Raw genomic sequence first — 19,069 nt, forward strand, 5'->3', positions numbered from 1 at the left:
CATCGAAATCCATCGATCCCGGCGTTTTCAGTGCAGAACATTCAAAGGAGTAGTTAACTACTGTATATTTCTAGGTAAGAAATAGGATCAACGAAATGGTGGCATGCAGTAGATTAACGTCAAACTAACCCAGTCAGTTCAGATGGTAATTGCTACTCTCCTGATAAGCCTCTTTTCTTGCGACTAACTGACTATCAAAGGAAAAACTGACTATTTTACTGAAGCGAGGTGCTGAGTCAACTGAGACGGAATGCATAATGACTGGGTTCAGACTAATTTAAACATGCGGATCTATTTCTTCACACTACTTTTGTAGTAGCTAATGAGGACTTTGCGGCGTTCTCAGCAAAGGCTGACATTCTTGATGATGTACGTAGTATTAAACTGCATGCTGTAAGATTGCGTGACCGATTTGGTATCGAAGAGTGAAACGGCTCCGAAATGCTGAGGGTGGCGGCGAGAGACCTGCAGGATAATTCCTCGACACCGACTGGCTTGTCGCGAACGGATTTGTCCCGTGCTCCACGCCAAGTGCTTCGCGATCAAGGTCTGCATCCAGTTACAGATAACGGGGCACATCTGTCGGGCTGTCCGGTCCCGTTATAAACGATTATAGTACATAATAATAGCACTGAATAATTGCATAGTTCATTCGCCAAAAAAAGTGAATAGTACGCAGCGGTTTCATCTTGTCAGAAGTATCAATTCTGTCCAAACGTCGAAAGGACACTCATGCTGAACGCTGGTATGAAGTAGTAGAGCAGTCGATCCTTTTCGGCACCCACTCGTGTATGTTGCTTTGGCCTGAAGATCAACGTGCATCAACCACCACATCCGACTAAACACGCCCCCCGGGGAAACTTCCGCAACGCCTGTCTGTGTCGTGTAATTAAGTCAGGCCGTGGCTGGGTGCAGGTGGGACATGCTACTATGCCGTTTGATCGTGTCAAACCACACCATGGGCTTCATTCATTTAAACCTCGATTATTAGTTCACAGTAATCACAGATTAGCACTCCCCTCAGCCCATCCTATCCCATTCCCGGCTACACCACCCGTGCCGCGCATGCGCAGGGAGGAAGATGATCCTCGCGGTGCTGATCGCCGTCCTGGCATCTTCTTCGGCGCGGCCTGCGACGGCGGCGACGGCGATGCAGCCGAGGGACACGTGCCTGCGGCGGTGCGGCAACATCGACATCCCGTACCCGTTCGGCGTGGGCAGCGGGTGCCACCTCGAGACCGGGGACTGGACCTTCTCGCTCAGCTGCAACCGCACCGCCGACGGGCGGCACCGGCTGTACAACTACCAGATCGAGGTGCTGGACATGTCGGTGCGGCGCGGCCAGCTGCGCATCTACAGCCTCATCAACCCGTGGTGCTACAACGCCACCACGCGCGCCATGAACGACCAGAACAACTGGTGGTACAACATGGACATCACCAACTTCCGCATCAACGACGCCCTCAACCGCTTCACCGTCATCGGCTGTAACTCGCTCGCCTACATCCGCTCCCTCAACGACACCGCCGACCGCTACATGACCGGATGCATGGCCATGTGCCCCGGCGTCAGCCGCCTGGAGAACGGCTCCTGCGCCGGCGTCGGCTGCTGCCAGACGGCCATCCCGTCCGGCCTCAACGGCTACCAGATCTCCTTCGAGGAGAAGTTCAACACCTCCGGCACCGCGGGATTCAGCCCCTGCAGCTACGCCGTGCTGCTCGAGGCCGCCGCCTTCGACTTCCGCACCACCTACATAACCACCGACGAGTTCATGGCCGCCAACGGCAGGCAGGTGCCCCTCGTGCTCGACTGGGCCATCGGGAACAAGACGTGCGAGGAGGCCAAGCGCAACTCGTCGGCCTACGCCTGCGTCAGCAGCAACAGCGAGTGCGTCGACTCCAAGTACGGACGGGGCAAGGGATACCTCTGCAACTGCTCCGCCGGCTACGACGGCAATCCCTACCTCCTCGACGGCTGTCAAGGTACTTTGGTTTGGTTGGCATCTTCCCTTCCCTTCTGTTGGTTGGTTGGTTGTTTCCACTGCGGCGAGTTCATGGTGGTTCATGCATGCCCGGCCGTTTTGGCCGCCTTGTCCTTGCAGATATCAACGAGTGCCAAGACGAACGGTACCCCTGCTCTGTTCCGGATACGTGCGTCAATACCATCGGAGGATACAGCTGCGTTTGCCCTGAAAAGACATCCGGCAACGCATACAACGGAACATGCGAGCAAGACAAGTCTCAGATTGGGTGGGAGATCGCCATTGGTAAGACATCGAGTGCACAGGCAGGCAGGGGTTCGATTGATTTGTCCAATTTGCGTACCAACTCTCTCTCATGTCCATTCGTACTGGTTGCCGCAGGAGTCAGCATTGGTGTGATCGTACTGATAGCCGCCGCTTCGTGTGCTTACATGATCTACGCCAAACGGAGGCTCGCCAAGATCAAGAGAGAGTACTTCGAGCAGCACGGGGGCCTGACGCTGTTCGACGAGATGAGGTCGAGGCAGGGGCTGTCCTTCAAGCTCTTCACCCAGGAGGAGCTGGAGGAGGCGACGGGCAGGTTCGACGAGCGCAACGTGATCGGCAAGGGGGCCAACGGCACCGTGTACAAGGGAACCACCAAGGACGGCGACCTGGTGGCCATCAAGAAGTGCAGGCTCGCCAGCGAGAGGCAGCAGAAGGAGTTCGGCAAGGAGATGCTCATCGTGTCCCAGATCAACCACCGCTACATCGTCAAGCTCTACGGTTGCTGCCTCGAGGTGGAGGTCCCCATGCTCGTCTACAAGTACATCCCCAACGGCACACTCTACCGGCTCATCCACGGCCGGCGCGAGCGCGAGGGCCCGCGCATCCCGTTCACGGCCCGGCTCAAGATCGCCCACCAGACCGCCGAGGCGCTCTCCTACCTGCACTCATGGGCCTCGCCGCCCATCCTCCACGGCGACGTCAAGACGTCCAACATACTCCTCGACGAGGATTACACGGCCAAGGTCTCCGACTTCGGGGCGTCCACGCTGGCGCCCACGGACGAGGCGCAGTTCGTCACCTTCGTGCAGGGCACCTGCGGGTACCTGGACCCGGAGTACATGAGGACGTGCAAGCTGACCGACAAGAGCGACGTGTACAGCTTCGGCGTCGTCCTGCTGGAGCTGCTCACGTGCAGGAAGGCGCTCAACCTGGAGGAGCTCGAGGAGGAGAAGTACCTCTCGTCGCAGTTCCTCCTGGTCCTCGGGGAGAACAGGCTGGAGGAGATGCTAGACCCCCAGATCAAGCGCGAGCAGAGCATCGAGGTGCTCGAGCAGGCGGCGGAGCTGGCGAAGCGGTGCTTGGAGATGCTCGGCGAGAACAGGCCGTCCATGCGGGAAGTTGCGGAGGAGCTTCATAGGTTGAGCAAGCTGGCCCAGCATCCATGGGGGCCGCCAGATTCTGCGGAGCTAGTGGAACTGCTGCGTGGATCACCGTCACCGACCACGTACTCTGGCCACTCTGGGTCTGGGGTAGAGCTTAGTAGCACTAGAAATGTCAGTTTCACTGACACGGCGTACATAGGAATTCAGTCTCCGCGTTGATGCCCGGTGCACTTTGGGTACATACACTCGTGTGACAAATCCTCCTGTGTTTTGCTCTCCCGATTGATGCAAACAAAAATTGAAGCATTTTTCACCTTTACTCCCCATTTGTACGTTTTTGACATATTTTACCACATTTAAAAGTATTGACACATTTTACCCGGCATGGTGATGTGGGTTGGGTCGGGCTATGTAAGGCCATTTCTAACCGATTCCTAATAAATAATGAAGTATCTGGTGAAGTAATGTAACATCCCAAAAATTTAAACCATATTTTTATTAAGTAAAATTTTGACATAAAATAAAATTTTGTATTATATTAGTTCTTTTATTAATGTTAGAACCTTTTCTGTTTTTCTGTTTTCAAAAACCCCTTCCTTACATATAGAAACTTTTGAAAATATTGTGGGTTTTGAAAGTTTTTCTTAACCCTTTCATTTGACTTTTAGAATTCAGTAGTAAATATTTTCGTAATAACAATTTGCCCAAAACAATCGTTTTAATGGTATTTTCAACTCAGCACACCACAACCTTCATTCTCAACCTGATACCCAAACCACCAAGATGCCTGGCCCTATCGTTCTCAACGATACCACCGCCACTAAGCTAGGAGACTTTGAATCCATCCTCACCAATCTTACCATCGTGCATTTGGCATAGAAGAACCCCCGGAATATGTGGTGTACCAGGAGCACATGAGTGATGCCATCCATCACTCTTGGGCCATGGTGCACATCTACGGGAGGGGTACCACATTAGAACACCCCTACCGGTTCACTAGAAGGACGACTTCCGATGAGCCCCAAGCCATCCAGCTTGCAGCCCGAGAGGCTATAGTTCAACTCTGGCATCGATCGCCAAGGGTTAACATCCGCCCTTTCTTCTACTACCCTAGTCGCGATGGCTATGGTAGCCCGACACCAAGTCGCAACAGAGAGCAGGAGTCGGATCCTGCTCCAGTGCATCTGGTGCGCTACTTGAGAGCACAAGAGGCACTCTTCGATCAGGTCACAAATGATCTGATTGCGACCCGCAGGACACTTGCTCTCTTGACCCCGGTAAGAAGTGAAGCTGCATTGGCCACCGACACCCAGATAGTGTTGTTCGAGAGACCAATCAAGCCCTTGAGGTCTGCCCCTTTTGCCCACCCGGGCAATGCATTCGCTTCTCCAGGGGAACCCCGTCACCTCTTGGAGACCTACTCCAACAGGACTGTGGCCATGACACCTCGCGAGGGGCACCATAGCTATCCCAGCCTTGTAGCTCCCCATCATACCCTGGCCAACTCTAACACAGAAGCACATGGAGAAGCCTCGGCATCTCCAAGAGGCACCCGACTGGATGTCAACGAAGTGGACTGAGCCCACCAGAGTAGTTATCAAGCCTTAGTAACATGGTTACCCTGTAATCTTGTATTTATGTATCCTTGAAGTTGTAGTAGGAGACCATAGTAAGTTGCAAACTGCTCGTAAGCCATTGTTTCAAATGGTACTCTCCGTGACCCAAGTAAACTTCTTGACATATGGTTGCAGGAAAAAATCTGGGCGTAACTACCAAAACTACCCTAACCGACAACCATAGTAATGCATCACTTTTGGGGATTGAGATATGAGACTTTGACTTGGACAACCCTATGACGGAGTAGATACCCAAGTCGTACCGGCGCCACATCATGTTTCCTAACCTAGGCACTCTATAAGAGGCCACTCCCGTACCCAACCCCGGCATTCGTCAACCTTGAGCACCGCCTCCATCTCTCAACCATTCCATGTCTCACCCCGGATCATACCTGAGAACTCCTGAACAAGACCTAGTAGTTTTGTTAAGGTTTTCTACGATTTCACTCGCAATACCCTTGGTTCTAGCCACCCATCCCAGTATGAGTTGTACAAAATGAGGATCACCTCTGATTCCTCGAAGTACTGGGCAGTTGTGCAAATCCCACTAGAGGATTTAAATCAAGGCCATCTGTATGTTGTCTTCATCAGGAGATCCATGCCAACTTTAGGCATGGCCATTGAGGTCGCTGCTTGTGAAGCAATTACCCGCCTTCAGTTCTTATTACCCTGTGCCAGCGAAAGGAAGTATTGCTACTTCCTGAGCCACGCAACATTTGGAGCAGAAGCTATGTTCTGCCGTAAACGTATACAAAGAGACCCAGCATTTGTCAATCAGATTCAGTATGTGATGGCGCAGGAGCATCTAACCCAGCAACTAATGGATTATCTCCATTATCTTGCTGTCATGAATCCCATATCGCCATTGGCGGACCACCATTGCCAACGTAGGAAGGGCATGTTCTTCGTCTACTTCCTCCACTTCCTCCAAAAGAAGAGTGTGTGTCCTAGAACCAGGAACCGTTCCACACAATCCAGTAGATCACACCTCTGGACCGTAGACGATCATGAGTGTGTTTGTAGCAGTGCATGTAGTGCTTGGTTGAATGATGTGCCTTCTGTGTTGTTGCCTTGATTTTCTTAAGGGGCGTAGATTTTGTAACACCTCAAAAATTTACAAAATAAAATTTTGTATTATATTAGGTCTTCTATTAATTTCACAATCTTTTCAATTTTTCTGTTTTCAAAAATCCTTCCCTCGATATAGAAACTTTTGAAAATATTGTGGGTTTTGAAAGTTTTCCTTAACCCTTCCAATTTGACTTTTAAAATTCAGTAGTAAATATTTTCATAATAAAAATTTGCCCAAAATAATTGTTTTAATGGTATTTTCAAACATTGAAATGCTTCTGTTGAACTAAACATAATCCAAATAATTTTTGTAAAAATGACAAAAAATTTGAGAGATCCTATGATGCATGTAGATCACTTTTGTGCAAAAATCCAACTTGGCCATTTGAAAATTTTGAGCACAACTTCCATTTTTCGATTCTGGTCCAATTTGAGCATTGAACTACAACCCCAATTTTCATTGCTCAAATAATTCTAAAATTTTCCACCTCATAGTCCTTCCAACCAAATCCTTAAATCCAGAAGCTCAGCTCAATTTGCATCTTGGATGTCCACTAAATGTTTCCTCCAAGTTTGGGTCCAGAACTAAATTCCACCAGAACTTGCACTTGCAAGATTTTCCTTTTATAAAACCAACTCCACCACCATCTTTAACATCCAAGCATACCTCCACCTGCCAATCCACAAGTCTAAAAAAATTACCGAGGTCACACTAACATTCTGTCGAACACCTTGAGCTCATAATAGAATTTGCCAACCTTTCTAAACTCCATGTGACAGTAGCTCCTCCTGCTAAACTAACTTGTCCACCATCCTTGTCATCCAGAGTAACACTGTCCTGCCAAATCTCAGCTTGATTGGATCACTATAGCCCACCCTGGCATTTTGTCGAACACTCAGCGTGCATGTCCAGAGCACGAGCAGAGCGCCCGTAGTGCAGGCTTTGGCATCGAGCTATTGTTGTCTCCGTGATTATACGTGTTTGTCATAGTAGGTCACATTTTCTATCATGCATGTACATCCATAATGATTTTATGACATAATCAAGATAGTCATACTTGTGCTGTTGTAGAAGTGTTCCATGACATTACCAAAATTGTCATCACGAAAGTGTCCACTTCCATGATGATAAATCGCGCGTCATAGAATTGATTTCGTCAAGGGTAACCGACACATGGAGTCCACAATAATGGGTCGCCGTTAAGCTATCGGGTTCCGGTTTGGATCTGATAACCCGTTAACAGCCCGGACCAATGGGGATTTCCCACGTGTAGAATTCTCAATGGATAGAGGAACCACGTGTCGGCTCATTGTTGGGATAGATGTCATCCACTCACTGGACGAAGGCGCCTATGATACGTCGACACATGGCACGGCCCAACAGAGACCCATTCCGGTGAAAAGGCCGGCCCATTTGACTTGGTCAAAAGGTAGCGGGCCAGCCCACGAAAAGCTTGTTAACGACCTGTTCACATATAACCCATTTACAGACTGCTAAGTCATGGCCCGTTCCGGCCTATCCGAATTAAGCCCAGTAGCATCATCTGGGCTGACCAATATGATTCCAACCCGTTGTAACTTCTGGCCCATGTATGGCCCATGACGTCTTTCGGCCCATATGAGGCCCTTTGTAACTCTTGGCCCATTAACGACCCGTGGTGAAACTAGCCCGTAATGAATCGTGTATCGCTTTATACTCATTAACGGCCCATTATTCCATTGGGCCGTTACCAGCCCGTGTTACCTTTCAGCCTTCTCAGGGCCAATTTATTCTTGGGCTCATTTCCAGCACTTGGTTACTTACGGCCCGTTACTGGCCTTTTCTGCTTGTGGGCCAGATTCAGCCCGTGGTTACAGTCGGCCCATTTATGGCTTGTTAATCCGTTGGGCCGTTTTCATAGTGTCATTAAATACAGCCGATTAACGATGACCCGTTATGGTCGGCCCATGAACGGACGATCCCAACTCTAGCCCATTTACGTCCCATAATGCGGTCCATTATTGGCCCATGTTTGGCCAATCGATCATACGACCCGTAGAAGGCCCATTGATGATATGCCCCACAGAAGGCCCATTGTTTCTACGGCCCGTAGAAGGCCCATTGTTTCTACGGCCCGTAGGAGGCCCATGTTCACTACAGTAAATATGTAGTCATGGTTATTGTGGCCTAGTTATAAAAAATAGGTTATTGCGGCCACTAGCAAAGCGCAGAAAAAGAACTATACTGACTACAAGCAAACAAATAAACAAGACAACAAGGAAATAAATAAGCAAGCAACTTACGCTAGGCTATCACGGCTATTACACATATTACATCCACTGGGCATCAAAGTTCGCCACCAGTGCAAATATAGGGAACAAAGCAGCATAACACATACACTGGTGTCAAAGTTGGCGACCATTGCAAATAAACGCCGCAGCAAAACAAGTCCAGAACTGAAACCACTTCAGAAGAGCTCAAGAAACAATATCCTGGGGTACCCATAATGGTGGCAAGATGCTTAGCAAGCTTATTAACTTTGTCTTATTTGGCGCTTAAATCCTCCAGCGCTTGCTGTTGCACCAGAAAGTATGCATCTGAATTCTGCAGGGACTTCCTCAGTCCTTCGGCTTCCTGTCGCAGAACATCTGATCGATGTCTTTCAACTTGAAGTTGAGACTCAAGAAGCCTAACTAATTCAGGCAGCAAGTTTAAAGACCTGGTGCTAGCAGTAGTGGCCAGTAACTCGAACACTACATCAAGACAGGACTTTGGGGTTGTCTCAGTGTCTTCAATATAGTTTTTATTAGCTTTCTTAGAGACCAACAGGGATGTCTCACTATCTTGAACCTTATCTGCATTACTTCCTTTACCATTGCATGATGGGGGTACTCTTGTCCAATATTTTATCCGCATTCTAAAAGAGAAACAAACAGACACATCACAGGTTTACGATGTTATGTATGAAACTCATTTTGGTAAACCAGTTCGGTAGTAAGGTGGACAGGATAACAGCTTGAAACAAACATATATCTATGTAGTATGGTCACTGTATGGTCTATATCATTCTAGTTTATGTTGCCAAATCAAGATAGAGACAGTTCAAATCATATGTATTTAAGACAAAGCAGCATAGACAGGATATAAGTGTGGGAAACTACACAGCAATAACAACACTTGTAATATGCATGACATGAGAACATAACTGTTTATTCAATTGAAACTGAAATCAACATAGAGCAAGTTACAACAGCAAACACGTTAAAGAAACAGGTTTAAAACATACATGTTGCGCCATTGGAGTTTCAGTTGCATCCTTCAAATTTTAAATTAGTTGGTATGAGTAAATACAGTGATGCAAGAGCAAAGGAGTATGAACCATAGCTATGGAACCTGACCTAAAAACAATTCTTCTTCTGCTTTAAGCGTTAACTTGGGGTTCAGAGTGGTGGTCCTCATGCTTTGGGCACTGTAGTTGCCTTACTAATTGCTCGTGTTTGGGTGCTCTGTGGTGGAGACGGTGATGTGTCAACTGGAACTGGGTTACTATCTACTAGGGTTGGGGTTAGAAGGGGTGTAGCTGGTTCTCAGTCCAACTAGGTAGGGGTACAATCTGCGTGAGTCTGGGTTATGTGTGGTGGGGTTGGTTCTTGGACAAGTACAACTGTGGTTCTATCTGCATCGACAGGTAGCACGATCTTTTCTAAAGACTGTGTTTTTACTCCCACAGATACTGCCATCAATGATGGAGTCCTGGATTCGGCGGTCCTCAGATGTTCGGCCTAGGAGTTTGGGCTGGGTTGCTTGGGCCGTATAGATCACATTGAAGACCATCTACCATGTCTGGATGGGACTTCTCAATGCGTGGACGGTAAGAATAGAGTCCGGAGGTTTCCTTCCATGATAAACCGACTTTGTACCATCCATAGACCCCCTCCGGTGTGTATATAAACTGGAGGGGTTAGTCCGTAGAGGGCAACTTCTGTCATTATCGGAATTCCCATAGGCTAGACATCTACGGTTAGCCATCACGATCTCGAGGTAGATCAACTCTTGTAAACTTCATACTCCATAATCATAAATCAAGCGGGAGTAGGGTTTTACTTCCATTAAGAGGGCCCGAACCTGGGTAAACATCGTGTCCCCTGGCCTCCTGTTACCATTGATCCTTAGACGCATAGCTTAGCCCCCCTACTCAAGATCTGCCAATTTTGACACCGACATTGGTGCTTTCATTGAGAGCTCCGCTGTGCTGTCTGCCAAAAGCGATCTATGGCTCGCCTAGTCATCAATGACAACATCACTTTTGGAGGGTGCCTGGCTCCAGGGCAGACCCTTCGGTTCGGTGGTTTTACCATGAAGGCACGTGCGGCCGTCAAGCCTGCAAGTCCCCTCACGGCTGCCGGACACCGTCCTCACATTGGTCCCAAGTACTCCGAAAAACTGGATCCGGTAGATATTTCATCTTTAAACGAACTGCTAGACTGCATCGCTGCCCTGGGGGTCTCAACGGACTATGATCGGATCGGGCCAAGCCCGACTAGAGGGAAATCAATCACCCACCGGTCACCCACTTCGTGGCGATAGTTGAGGAACCGGCCACCGACGACCCCCCCCCCCCATATTGAGGACCAAGTATGTCCGGGTCCCTGAATCCTCCGAGCCAGATGCTTCCCCTTCGGAAGGGACTTTACTCCCACCGGACTCCGACTTAGCGACACAGTCGCAAGAGCCCTCGCTCTTAGCCGGACCCGAACTGGTCATTGCGGAAGCCATACCAGATCCAAACACAGACGTGGGACAAGATTCAAAATTCAATCCACCCACCCACCGCAATCTATAATATCCAAGCAACTCAGGTCCTCCAGATATATATGATCTGATGTATGTACGACAGCAGCCCCAGGAAACGATCCACCACTTTTGGGCCAGATTCCTTCTTGTTAAAAACAAGATCAAGGACTGTTCGGACGATGACGTAGTCCCAGTTTCCACCATAACTGCACATATGAAGGGATATTGAATGCCCTCGACCGCCGCCATATACAGAGCTTCGCGGAGTTATTGCAGGTAGTATAAAAGTATTGTGCGATGGAAAGCATATGGAGGGCCCAGAAAACTCAACTGGAGTCCGCCACCTCGACGCAGAGTGCGGCCCGGGCTAATAGAATATACCCCGGTGGGTCACCCGACAATCGGGTTGTGGGTAGGAAGAACAAGCCCTTCACGGGACATAGGGTCCGTTGTTGACGGACTATTGGGCAAACCCTGCCCGATCCATACTACTCCGCACACGGTCTCAACCCATAGCCTCCGGGCATGCTGTGTACTCCGACAGGTAGCAAAAAGTGGGGAGTCAATCCTCACCACAACCACAGGAGGAAATTCACCAGAGAAGGACAATCTCAACGTCCTAACAGTCTTTGAGACTTTTCCCTCTAACAACCGGCGTAAACGGGCGCTACGTAACCTCGCCGAAGTCCATCAAGTTACCAAACTGAGCCCATGGAACAACACAACAATAACATTTATAGCCGAAGACGAAACAAAGGCTCGGTCCGTCCGAGCACCCGCCGCCTTGGTGTTAAACCCCATCGTAGATGGTTTTCGGCTAACCAAATTGCTCATGGACGAGGGTAGTGGACTTAACCTCATCTATGAGGTCATGCTCGATAAGATGCAGATTGATAGGTCACGCATCAAGCAAAGTAACACCACCTTTCGAGGTATTATCCCAAGTCGGGAAGCACACTGCTCAGGAAAAATCAAGCTGGATGTGGTGTTCGGCACACCTGAGAACTATAGATTCGAAGAGTTACTCTTCCACGTGGTCCCCTTTAACAGTGGGTATCATGCTATCCTAGGCCGAGACGCTTTCTCACGCTTTCAAGCCATACCCCATTATGGGTACATGAAGCTCAAAATGCCTGGCCATAACGGAATCATCACAATCTCAAGCGACCCGGACAAGGCTCTCCGTGCCAAAAACAAGACAACATCCTTGGCCCTAGAGGCACTGTCTGAAGCCCTAGCGGCACTGTCTGAAGCCCTAGCGGCAGAAGAATTAACCATGCTACGAGCTACAATAGATAGGGATGACGTGATCCTTGATAAAAGATCCAAGTACACCTCTTTCAAGCCAGCCAAGGAAATAGTAAAATTCCAAGTACACCCGACAGACCCCAATAAAACAACATCCATTGGGGCTCAGCTGGATCCGGCAATGGACGCCGCCCTACACGCATTTTTGCGCGAGAATTGGGATGTCTTTGCCTGGCATCCTTCAAATATGCCCGACATCCCACGAAGACTGGCCGAACACAGTCTCAATATAATCAAGGGATTTAAGCCCGTGAAGCAGACATTACAGAGATTCTCCGAACCCAAGCATCAAGCTATGGGAGAAGAGCCAGCCAAGTTACTAGAGGCTGGGTTCATTAGGGAAATCAAACATCCATATTGGCTAGCTAATCTGGTTATGGTCCCTAAAAAGGACAAATCATGGCACCTACGTGTCGACTTCAAGGGCCTCAACAAGGCCTGCCCCAAAGATCCTTTCCCATTTCCCCGCATTGACCAATTATCGATGCAACCGCAGGACACGATTCGCTGTGTTTCCTTGATGCCTATTCCGGATACCATCAGATTAAGATGAAGGAATCGGACCAGACTGCAACCGCATTCATCACCCCTTACGGTCCCTTCTGCTTCAATACTATGCCCTTCGGACTCAAGAATGCCGGGGCTACCTACCAGCGCATGATTCAAACATGCCTGGAAAAATAGATAGGAAAAATAGTCAAAGCATACATGGACGATGTGGTCATTAATACAAAACATGTCGAGTCACTAGTGGATGACCTTCGCCTTACCTTCGACAATCTCCGAACATACGATATCTAGCTCAATCCGGAAAAATGTGCCTTCGAAGTTCCAGCCGGAAAGTTGCTGGGATTCATTGTTTCCCATAGAGGAATTGAGGCGAACCCAGCAAAAATCCGAGCTCTATCACAATTGGCCACGCCAACAGACCTAAAGCAGGTCCAGAAATTAGCTGGGTGTGTAGCAACTTTGAGCCGATTTATCTCCAAATTAGGAGAAAAGGCATTGCCATTATACAAGCTACTGCGCCGTACTGACATTTCAAGTGGACGGACGCAGCCACAGCCAGATTGAAAGAAATAAAAGCACTTCTCGCAAGCAACCCAATCTTGGCCGCACCCGGCGTTGGAGAGGCTATGTTATTATACATTTCAGCAACTAACCAAGTAGTAAGCGCCGTCCTCGTCGTCGAGCGAGGGGAGGAGGGACATAAATTCCCCACCCAAAAACCCGTTACTATGTATCGGAGGTCCTTACACCTTGCAAATCCCGATACCCACACTATCAGAAGATAGCCTACACAGTCTTTATGGCGTCTGGCAAACTTCAACACTACTTTCAAGAGTGTTCGATCACAGTGGCATCGGAGGTGCCACTGAATGACATCATTAATAACAGGGACGCCACTGGCCACATAGCAAAGTGGGCCATCGAGCTATTACCGTTCGAAATCATATACAAGCCACGTCGGGCTATTAAATCCCAAGTGTTGGCCGACTTTATAGCCGAATGGACGAAAGTTGAACTTCCTAAAGAGTACAACTCCTATTCTAATTGGGTCATGTACTTCGATGGCTCCAAAGTGCTAGCCGAACTGGGGGCTGGCGTAATCCTCACATCCCCCACTAGGGAGACAATCCACTACGTATTACAAATCATGTATACGGACTCTAATAATGCAGCCGAATACGAGGCGCTATTGCATGGTCTTCGTATGGTTGTCTCCATGGGCATACAACACTTGGAGGTGCACGGTGATTCGAACCTTGCAATTTCATAGTTCAACGGAGAGTTCGACGCGAAGGACCCAAAAATGATGGCATACCGAAACGCCATATTGAAAATGTCAGCTCGGTTCGGCGGATTCGTGTTCCATCATGTCGCCAGGGAAAGTAATCAGGCAGCCGACATCCTTGCTCGTATGGGCGCTAAACGCGACCCCGTGCCACCCAACACCTGTGTGGAACGACTTTTTAAGACATCCGTGGTGTGGCAAGGTGAGAGCGGCAAAGGCAACGCAGACCTAATCACACCCCCAACCGCCAAACACAATGCGAACAACATCGGGGGTTTGGATATCAAGATAACACCCTCCGCTCATGAGATCATGGTTGTTATTGCCCCTTGGGATGAACCTTACTTGGCCTATCTTAATAGGCAAGATCTCCCCGACGATCAAAACGAAGCGCGATGCATAGTTCGGCGCTCCAAAGCCTTCAAAGTACACGAAGGTGAACTATATAAAAGAAGTACAACCGGAGTCCTTCAAAGGTGTATCTCCGAAGAGGAGGGAAGGCAGCTCTTGGCCGAGATACATGCCGGTCTCGGCGGTCATCATGCTGCAGCCCGCGCCCTTGTAAGCAAGGCGTTTCGGACAAGCTTTTTCTGGCCTACGGCTCGAGCTGACGCTCAAGACCTTGTCCAATGCTATGTGGGCTGTCAACTCTTCGCCAATCAGAGCCACATGCCTCCCACCGCATTAAGAACAATCCCCATCTCTTGGCCCTTTGCGGTCTGGGGGCTTGACATGGTCAGACCCCTTAAAGGGGGAAGCCACAAAAAGAAATTCATATTGGTCATGGTGGATAAATCCACTAAATGGATAGAAGCCAAACCAGTTAAAACAGCTGAGGCCGGACCAGTGATCGATTTTATATCAGGCATAGTCCACCGTTATGGTGTCCCGCACAGTATCATCACTGACAATGGCTCTAACTTCACAGCTGATGAGGTGAAAACCTGGTGCGCTAAGTTGGGCATTAAACTTGACTATGCATCAGTATACCACCCCCAAACGAGCGGCCAAGTCAAACGGGCGAATGGTCTGATCATGAGTGGTATTAAACCAAGACTCGTGCGCTCTTTACGAGAATCGGATAAGCACTGGGTTGAGGAACTCGATCCCGTACTCTGGGGACTCCGGGCAACGCCCAATCGAACGACCGGATAAACACCCTTCTTTATGGTGTATGGCGCTGAAGCCGTATTACCCTGCGATATTATTCATGACTCACCTAGAGTGCGCATGTACGGAGAAAAAGAAGCTGAAGTTGATCGACAGGATGGCCTGGATGGACTAGAAGAGGAGCGCGATGTAGCCAAGGCCCGTTCTACATTTTATCAGCAACAAGCCAGGCGTTACCAAAGCAGAGAAGTGCGGGCTAAAACATATAACATTGGAGAACTTGTTCTACACCTCTCGGAGAAGAAAAAGGATAAGCTCAAACCCAAATGGGAGGGGTCCTTCATTATTGATGAAGTCCTTACTGGAGGAGCCTATCGCCTTCGCAATGCGGAGGATAATCGCCTTGAGCCGAACCCATGGAACGCCGCCCAGCTCCAAAGATTTTACGCATAATTTGCCCCCCTTATGTCTAAGTTAAAAATTAGGTTTCTTTTTTCCATTTTCTCTTTCTTTTTACCCTCTTTAACCCTCTCTCCTTATATTGTATGTTTGGATAAACCGCATTGTTGGGGGTATGCATCTTCAAATGTATACATCCCACCATACATGGGGGCTTCTTTTGAAAGAAGCACTTTATTACAAAGCTTAAAAGCTTTTTTTCCGTACTATCTGTTGTTTCTGCCATTTTATGCACCTCTATGACTTAATTTTTTGCCAACTAGGGTTGCCTCGCTCCTGTGCTTATACCCTATGTTCCCAATTGTTCGGCTAGGGTGTAAAGGGAGCACCTCTGCGATTGTTACAACCGAGCTATCCAACGTTGTACCTCAGACGGGTGAAGCCGAAAGCTAGCGTTCTTAAGAGAATATTTGGGCGGCACATATTCAACAAGACGTTTTCGGAATAACGCATAAAAGTGGCTGTCTGTACTTCGGAGACAAGCCCAGCCTAAGAAAAGGAACCCATAACGGAACTATTTTTCTTGGAAGATGTTTCTTACGTTAAAAAGTAATATAACATAACTCCACCGATCACAGCTTGTCTGTTGGAGCAATATGACCGGATTGCCTGGTTTCCGACAATACCAAATGTTTACTGTCAAACATAGTATGCGGAAACACTCCAACTTTTTGGTTCGGAGGTGGAAGCCGAAGGTCTGTGATGACAAAATTTTCATACAATTCGGTAGGAGATAAGTTCGGTCGTAAAGTACATGGGTACATCAAATCAAACACTCACTCCCTTTCTATGCCATCTAGTAGGCTATCTAATTTACAATCCTGTTGCGAAAATTTAGCCGTTGTCATCACTTGGTCATATACCAAGTTTATGGGAATTTCCTTCCCGTCGAGTCCCCACGGTCCAACTCTGGCCATATGGTTCGGGTCAAGACTAGTATAGCGTGTCTTCACCATGGACCATGCCTCTCAAGTGCATTCACGGCAGTCCGATGTCTTCCACAGCTCGAACCGACACCGGGCACCCTTGAATAGATCAGCCAACCCCTCTATACTTTCTAGAGGGACGTTGGAGGGCCATAAGGCTTTGGCCATATTCTTCATCGCCTTCCAAGCACGCTCGTGTAGCTTGGCCAGCTCCTTCAGAATGTCACTTTGAAGAATTGGCATTTTCTTCTCGGGGCGACCGGTCAACATACCTGCATCAACTGAACTATCATATTCTGCATTATATGATTCTCTCAAATAATCTGGACGGTTCGCAAGACATACCGAATATACCATCCTTTAGTTTCTGATTTTCTTGTTGTGCCTCTAAGAGTTGAGCCTTCAAGCTCTTTATCTCTTTGGCCTGTTTCTTTACTTCCTCCTCCAATTTTTTATCATTGCCATAGTACATTGGGGCACTCTTTATTTCTTCAAGCTCTCGGGTCAGTGCACTATTCTTCTCCTTGAGAATCTGTGGTCATCAAACGATCCTTAAATCAGTTTTGGTCACCCGCTTTAAGTCTCGGGGGCTACTACTACTATCTATCCATTAAGTTACTGAAAAATATTACCTGCATATCCTTTGAGAACAGGTGAGCGACCCCGGTGAGTCCGTCCTGGACAGCTCGGATATAAGCACCTACAGTGCTTAGGGTGTTGAACTCCGACTCTGTTAAGCAGGGGCGTGTAAGGCTTCTATCAAGTGATGATGGTTCATCGCACTCTCAACTTCGGAGTTGGTCACGAACATCTCATCCAGATCTCCGTGCGATGAGCGAGTCTATGCCGCGTCAGCATGCGCCCCCGTCCCGACTGGTATCTCCGGCGCCGGATTAGCCGCAGCTCGGCTGGCTGGGACCTTACCCACGGTGCGCCGAATACCCCTCCTGCAATAATAGTGGGAGGATTCGAATGATGGCCCGACTTCACGACTGAATAATAACAAAGAAGTATATACCTTTTCAATGGTGGAACAGGATCGGAAGCGCTGCCGGCCTCCTTTCATTTTCCACGGCCCTTCCGCGAAGATGCTGACCTTTTCTTGGTCACCCTTCCTTGGGTACGGCTTGCTGAGCGCCGATCCTGCGAAGCATGGTCCAATGTAGAAGATAAGGAGACAGGTGGAAGTATTCCTCTTCCTTGAGAATACAGTTTCCGGGCACTTACCTTCACGAATGGATAAAGATTGGGGTAGTCAGCCATAATGGCCACATCCGAGCCGTCAAGGCTCGCCTGATAGTAGACTCCATCTTCGAACTCTACAAATATGTCTGGATCCTCATGGAATCCGGGGTCTTCATCGTGATCATGATCCTCTGGCTGGGGGCGGGGCAGTTAATGTTCTCGACAACCTGCCTCCATGACTGTTCAAAAAACAAATAGCCAAGGTATCTGGATAGTGCATTCCCATGGATAAAAGAGCATTGAGCGGTTAAAAAAACTTACCCATTCAATAGGAGAGTACATGGAATAGGCGTCTTGGCAATTTACATGCATAAAGTCCTCTTCCTCTCCTTTATATAGGCCGGCCAGAGCTGCCGCTAATGCGGCTTGACCATCCGGCCCCTTTCGCCTATAGCGGGATGCGTCGTCCTCCCCGTGTAGTTCCATAAAGGAGTCACTCGGGATTGAAGTGGCTGAATGCATCTCTTTATTGCGATAGCCATAACTTCTATGATGGAGAGACCGGAATGGGTCAATAGCTTGATCTTGTTTACCAAGTTCATCACCTCCGCACTATCTTCTTGGGCGGAGATTTGGGACGCCAGTTATATAGCTTCTTCAAGGGGGCGTTGGAAAATTCTGGCAATCCGCACCGGACTGGGTCTGGAAGGGGTACATTGTCAATGTAGAACCATTCCAAAGACCATTTGGTAGATCCCTTCTTTGGAGTCCCAACAGGGTAACTGGATCGGGCTATACGCCATACTTCAACACCGCCCACTTCAAAAATAGACCCGCCGCCCTGATGGCGGGGGACAAGGCAGAAGAACCTTTTCCATAGTTCGAAGTGAGCCTCGCAACCCAAGAACAGTTTGCAGAGAGCGACAAAACCAGAAATATGTAGGATAGAACCTGGTGTAAGGTTGTGCAATTGAATCCCGTAGTGTTCCAGTAGGCCCCTAAGGAAGGGGTGGATGGGAAATCCCACGCCCCTCAAAAGAAATGAGGTAAATCACACCCTCTCCCCTTGACTGGGATTGGGGAAATTCTCCGCCAATGCATCAGTGCCTATGGTGGTTAGCCCCGCCCACACGGAGAAGAGATCTGGGGGAGGAAGGTATCCTTGCATATGGAGTCGACTGAGCTGGAGGTGAGATATGGAACAACTCTGCCAATCCCCCTCTTGCGGGCCATGAGGACGCGAGGAAGAACCAGGGGCGCTCGTCATGATTTTTTGTGGCATGCTCTGGTGCTTTTGGGTGCGATGCAAGATGTCAACTTAGGGATCTCGCCTCGCTTTATAGGCGCGGTTTGTCCCTGCCAGGAATATTAAAATACAAGGATAACAGACCGTTCGCATTCACTCAAACGCGTGGAAATCGAGGCGACGACAGGGAGGAATCATAAAGACTGACAAGGAAACCAATGCTGGGCT

The 19,069-nt window shown here is 48.8% G+C and overlaps 1 protein-coding gene across 1 annotated transcript; it reads left to right on the forward strand.

Moving 5' to 3' along the window:
• The first annotated feature begins 831 nt into the window (after window positions 1-831).
• On the forward strand, window positions 832-3,670 carry LOC119324894 (wall-associated receptor kinase 5-like). Its single transcript, XM_037598659.1, has 3 exons — window positions 832-1,982; window positions 2,102-2,266; window positions 2,363-3,670. The coding sequence occupies exons 1-3, from the start codon at window positions 1,082-1,084 to the stop codon at window positions 3,568-3,570; spliced, it is 2,274 nt and encodes a 757-aa protein (XP_037454556.1). The 5' UTR covers window positions 832-1,081; the 3' UTR covers window positions 3,571-3,670.
• The last annotated feature ends 15,399 nt before the right edge of the window (window positions 3,671-19,069 follow it).

This window comes from Triticum dicoccoides, chromosome 6B, assembly GCF_002162155.2.
Source record: "Triticum dicoccoides isolate Atlit2015 ecotype Zavitan chromosome 6B, WEW_v2.0, whole genome shotgun sequence".
In the NCBI taxonomy this organism is placed as follows: domain Eukaryota; kingdom Viridiplantae; phylum Streptophyta; class Magnoliopsida; order Poales; family Poaceae; genus Triticum; species Triticum dicoccoides.